The sequence below is a fragment of the Desmodus rotundus genome, chromosome 3 (assembly GCF_022682495.2).
Source record: "Desmodus rotundus isolate HL8 chromosome 3, HLdesRot8A.1, whole genome shotgun sequence".
In the NCBI taxonomy this organism is placed as follows: domain Eukaryota; kingdom Metazoa; phylum Chordata; class Mammalia; order Chiroptera; family Phyllostomidae; genus Desmodus; species Desmodus rotundus.
Genome location: NC_071389.1, coordinates 190,315,557 through 190,321,556, shown reverse-complemented (window position 1 = coordinate 190,321,556; position 6,000 = coordinate 190,315,557). Strand labels below are relative to the sequence as shown.

General features: G+C 46.3%; 1 protein-coding gene across 3 annotated transcripts in view; it reads left to right on the top strand.

Moving 5' to 3' along the window:
* Window positions 1-1,146: 1,146 nt before the first annotated feature.
* Window positions 1,147-6,000, top strand: part of CRY1 (cryptochrome circadian regulator 1) — a 59,268-nt gene continuing 54,414 nt past the window's right edge. Inside the window, exon 1 of one of the 3 annotated variants that reach the window (XM_053922005.2) lies at window positions 1,147-2,175. In XM_053922005.2, coding sequence (XP_053777980.1) covers window positions 2,018-2,175 — 158 coding nt within the window. In that variant the 5' untranslated portion in view covers window positions 1,147-2,017. The remainder of the gene's footprint in view (window positions 2,176-6,000) is intronic. The other 2 variants (XM_045187007.3, XM_024579381.4) reach the window with 2 other exon arrangements.

Below are 6,000 nucleotides of genomic sequence, written 5' to 3'. Positions count from 1 at the left end.
ATGCTTATGTAGCAGGTTCTGAATTGGGTTGGGTATTGATGCAAAATGAACTGGATGCAGCCCCTCCCTGTCCTTAAGTCACTTTAGAGGGAATCAGAGACACATTATTATAGTAATAAGTACAATTATTGAGCCCTACTTCGCGCTAGGTGTTAAAGCAGGCACTTTTCATTCAGTCTTCACAATACCCCGTGATTAAGTGATGTATCAAAGACATGCCTGGTGGCTAGGTAGACCCTAAATCTCCTGAAGAGCTGGGGGAAAGAATATTTTCACAAATTTAGTTGGACTTTATCTGAGTCTAAAGGAACATGTAGAAATATACTAGGCAGGGCAAAGGAGTTTGCAGTAAGCAGAAGATTCCAAAGAAGAGCAAAACAATAGCAAGAGTAAAGTTTTAAAGGTACAAATTGTAAACTCCACAGAGGGCTGGGATATTAGCCTATTTTTTCTCTCCTGTATCTCCAGCACTTCGAACAGTGTCTGGTTCATTCAGTAATTGTATAATGAATATAAGGGCACCACATGAATAAGGAATGGCATAGCCTGCAGTTTACTGCCCTTGGAAACGTGAGCAATGGCTGCACTAAATGTAAGAGGTTAGGGCTGACAAACTGTTGATATATCGCTAGTATTAAGGAATTATAATAAGTCCAGGAAGGCTTGGTACCTGCCCTGCCAAATACCCTTCTTCCCCAAGTACAAGGGTACAGCCTCGCGAGGTCCAGAAGAATGGCGCCGTACACTCGAAAGTAGGGGTTCTTTGCACAAAGCTGGACTGAAGCACGTAGTCTGGCATCAACGTCGAAGTGGAGCCTCCTACTCTCCTCCGTCCACCCCATCCTGCCCTCACTACCCGCGGGGACCCCAGGGTGACTCTCACAGGGAACAAAGCTGACTCCAGGCCTTGCGGACCCCACCGGTACGAGCCCAGAACGCGCTCCCGCCCTTCGGCCCCGCCCTACTTCCCTCTGGAACGCGCGGCAACGCACGCGCCTTTTCAAGCAGAGCGCGCGCCCGCGAGCTCTCCGCATCCCCGTGCTCATCCGGGTCTCAGCGAGCCTGAGCCTATGGAGGATGCTCACCGTCCCCGGAGGCGGGGCTATGCCTTTCTTCACGTGGGGCCTGGGATCACTGGGGTCGCTTCCAGGCAAGGGCGACCTGTTGGGTGAGGAAAGGGACAGAGATTGAGAGCCCCGCGTCTGGGCGAGGATCGACGGCTTTGAGATTGAGCGGCGGCCGGCCCCTAGAAGCGACTGAACTGCGAGCACATCCGCCAGTCCGAGCTGCTGTAGTAAACACACTTCAGAAACGTGAGGTGCCGGTGGTCACGTGGAGAGAGCTTCTTCCAATGAGAAGCTGGGGGCGGGACCAAGGCCGCTGACGCGGCGTTGGCGGCGGAGTCACCGGGCTGTCTCAGGACCGGTCACCCACCGGCAACCGTCCAGCGCCCTCCGACCACCGCCTCCGACCACCGCCTCGGTGCGCGGTCCTCACTGCTGTCTCTGGGCCCAGAGTCAGCGCGGCCCACAGTGGCTGAACCCTTGCTCATCCCGCTCGGTGGCTCGCCTCGGGCGGGCCGCTCTTCCTCAAGGGCCGCCTCGGTGGGGCGAGGTTTCCGTGACGAACCTCCCGGGACTGCGGGTGCCCTCTCGGGCTGTCGTGGCTGCCTGAACTCCCGGAACTTGTTCACCCTCTTGGGGTCTGAGACCCTTGAAGTTATGCGTGTCGTCCAGGCAGTTGCTGGGGGCGCCGGCTCCTAAAGGGCGTCACACGCGGACTCCGCTGACCCGGCAACCTGCGTTCAGCTTCCAGCTGTGCCTCCGGCGCCCTCTCCTTCTCCGGTCGCTTCCTCGGACTCATTTTTTCCTTCCCCTACCTCTGCCGCCCTGTCCTCACTCTCTGGGTGCGGTGATCCTCCTGGAAGCGGAGGTGTCGGTTATGAGCTGGACCCTGGTTCCTTGAATTTCTCCGTAGAGGGACTCAGCGGTGACCCGCCGCCCGCCGCGCCCCCGGGATGGGGGTGAACGCGGTGCACTGGTTCCGAAAGGGGCTCCGGCTTCACGACAACCCCGCCCTGAAGGAGTGCATTCAGGGCGCCGACACCATCCGCTGCGTCTACATCCTGGACCCCTGGTTCGCCGGCTCCTCCAATGTGGGCATCAACAGGTGGCGGTGAGTCAAAATCCGGGGGGAAATTGATCCCGGTGTTTCGTGAACCAGGACTTTACACGCGATCGGCCCAGTCTGAGAACTTCAACCTGGGACCGCCTTACTTACGCTGTTTTAAGAATTGTAGCAGCTTTGAGTATTAAATAGAGTGGATTGAATAGTTCTCTGGCCAAAGAGTGCTGGCAAGCTGGAACTCCTTGGCCTCCGTGTGTGAATTACGTGTCTCGGCGCTAATGGAAACTCTTCCCCTGGATTTATGGGGACCTCTTAGTGGCCATAGTTAAAGAAACACCCTCCCTTTTCTCAGTGGCTGGTGGGTTGATTTCGTTGGCCTCTTTTGTGCCATTCGAAAGGATTGCGGTTTTTAATGTTTACGTTTGTGTCTCGGGAAGTCATACTATGGAGAAAATTATTCATTCAGGACAGTCGCCTCCAAACCTAGTTTTCTTCCACCTTGAGGTTGCCGAAGGAAAAACACGGGAAGTAACTGCCTCGTTTCTCTTCGCTCAGCTCTTCCTCTCGACTCCTCCTTGTGGTTGACTGGACAAATCACAGTTTTTCTTTCTAGGCAAAGTAGAATCCTTCTAGGGATCAGAGTACTGGAAGCAATCTTAGAGGCTTGATGACCTTTTTCTGAAATACCAGGCTAGATGATTGTTAGGCTTCCCGATGGAAATGAAAGTGTTCCACGAACAGATAATTGATCACCTAGTGAAACAGACAAAAATTCTTATTTTTAAAGTATATTTTATTCTTATGCTATTAGAGTTGTCCCAATTTTTCCCCCTTTGCCCGGACTCTGCCTGGTACACCCCTTCCCTCCAGCAGTCCCCTCCCGTAGTTCATGTCCATGGGTCCTGGGTGGAAGTTCTTTGGCTTCTCCATTTCCTATACTGTTCTTGACATCCCCCTGTCTATTTGGTACCTACCAATTATGCTTCTTAATCCCTGCACCTTTTCCCCCATTTTCCCCCTTCCCCCTCCCAACTGATAACCCTCTATGTGATTTCCATACCTATGATTCTGTTCCTGTTCTGGTTGCTTGCTTAGTTTTTTTGTTTGTTTTTGTTATCGGTTTTTTGTTTTTTAATGTTCATGGTTTTGATCTTCTTTTTCTTAAATAAGTCCTTTTAATATTTCCTGTAATAAGGGCTGGGTGATGATGAACTCCTTTAGCTTTACCTTATGGAAAGCACTTTATCTGCCCTTCCATCATTACAAACGATAGCTTTGCTGGATAGAGTAATCTAGGTTGTAGGTCCTTGCTTTTCATCGCTTTGAATACTTCTTGCCAGTCTCTTCTTGCCTGCAAAGTTTTTGAGAAATCAGCTGATAGTCTTAGGGATGGGAACTCCTTTGTAGGTAACTCTGTTTTTCTCTTGCTGCTTTTAACATTGTCTTTATCTTTGACCCTTGACATTTTAATTATGATGTGTCTTGGTGTGGTCCTCTTTGTGTTCATCTTGTTTGGGACTCTCTCTGCTTCCTGGACTTGCATGTTGATTTCCTTTGCCAAGTTAGGGAAGTTTTCAATTTCTTGTTCTTCCTCCTCTCTTTTTGGCACCCCTACGATTCGGATGTTGGCATGTTTGGAGATGTCCCAGAGGTTCCTAAGCCTCATTTTTTTGAATTCTTGTTTCCTTTTTCTGTTCTGTATTAAAACAGACAAAAATTCGTGTCCTTTTTGAGCATATGATTCATAAAGTTAAGATATATAGTATTTGGTGGTGATAAATGCTGTGGAGAAATACAGAGTAGAGAAAGGCGATAAAGAATAGAAGAGATTGGAATTAGAGTTGCAGTTTTAAATGTGGTGATTGGGAAAAATTGAGAGAAGGTGGCAAGTGAACAAGGTGCTGAAGCAAATATGGATTGCTGCTATCTAGGGGAGAAGCATTCCAGGCAGTGGGAACATCAGGGAAAAGGCCCTAAGGTGGAAATTCCCTTAACCTTTGGAAGAAACAGCAGCAGAAGACAATTGACTGAAGCAGAATAGGTGAGAGGAAAAGTAGTAGATGAGTCAGAGATGTAACAGGGCCCTATTGAGTAGAACTTTATAGGCAGTTGTCAAGCTTTGTGCCGTTAATCATAATAAAGTAGGGATAATGACAGGATTATGAGCCGAGAAGTGAGTGATCTGACTTAAGTTTGAAAATTTTCTCTGGCTGTGGTTTGGAGATCATACTGAATTTGGTGGGGTAGGGGCGGTGCAGGTGGGCAAGAAGCAGGAAGACCAGTTAGGCTGTCTATTCATCTAGGTGAGAGGTGATAATGGCTTGGACCATAGTGATAGTGGTACACGTGATGAGAAGTAGTCAAAAGCTGAATATATTTTCTTGATTAGGTTCCTGTTAAAGGTGAGATCACATGGTATTTGTCTTTCACCTCAAAACAAACAAGCAAGCAAAATATAACCAAAGACACTGAAATTGAGAAAAGGCCGACAGTGACCAGAGGGGAGAGGGGAGGGAATTTCAGGGGAAAAGGGTGAAGAGTTTGTAGGAACAATTATAAAGGACACATGGACAATGGGGGGGAGGATAATGGGGGGTGGGGGGGTGGAAATGGGAGGGAGGTGGGGAGAGCTGGGGGTTAGGTTGGGGTGGGGGGAAAAGGCAGAGAACTGTACTTGAATAACAATAAAAATAGAGAAGAGAAAAAAAACTGAATATATTTTGAAGACAGAATCCACAGTATTTGTTGGCAGACTAGATATGTGATGTGAGAAACATAGGAATTAGGAATGCTTTCAAAATATTTGGCTTGAGGAACTAGCAGGATGGAACTATACTTTGCTAAGAAAGTGAAGTTAGAGAGGCCATTGGGAGGGTATTTGGAGTTCTCTTTTGAACTTGGTTAAGTTTGAGACATTTATTACACATCCAAGTGAAGAGAGCATTTATTCATTGAACATACTGGTCACACACCTAATATATGCAGGTACTGTTTTAGGTGCAGGGCATTCAGCATAAACAAAATACTAAGAAACAAAAACAAACTAAAAATCCCTACTGTGTTGAAGCTACATTCTAGTGAAGCCATATGAAACTATATGAGAACATTAAGAAAGATAGAAAAGAGAGAATAATATTAAATGTTAACCGTAATTGAGAAACAAGATTTAGAAAAAGAGAGAGAGGAGATCCATTGACTGAGCCTTGAGTACTCTAATGTGTAGATACTGAGAAGGAGCAATCTAGTAAGATAAGAAAACCCAGAGGACTATAGTGTCTGAGAAGCTAAGAAAGCATTTCAGAGTTTTTTTTAACCTATGTCAGGTGGTGTTGATAGGTCAGGTGAGGTAAGGATGAAAAATGAAAAGTTGGATTTAGCATTTTGAGGCCATTTATAATCTTGAATTGAGTGGTTTCAGTAGTGTAGAGGCAAAGGCCTTTTTGGAATGGCTCAAGAGAAGCTGACAGGAGAAAGGCGGGAGACATCTCACATAGACAGCTCTTTTAGCTCTTAGTTTTACTCTAGAGGATCAGGGAAATGGTGTGGGATATGAAGTCAAGAGAGGATTTTTTAAAAAAGATTTTTGGGAATGATACAGGAAGTGTATATAAAACACTCATTAGCAGAATCAGTGTCATTAACATTGATTCTGGGAAAAGATGGTAAATGTAATATATTTTAATGTATTAATAGTATCTTACAGTTATATAGTAATAATTTCCTTTTCATAGATTGTTAGGAGCATTAAATTAACAAATGTAAAATGCTTTAAAAAAATGTGAGTGGTAGTAATGCTTGTCATTTGCCATTAAATTGGAAGCCCTAGGTAAATACTAATTAAATGTTTGTAGTAAGTTACTTCTAGAGCACTTT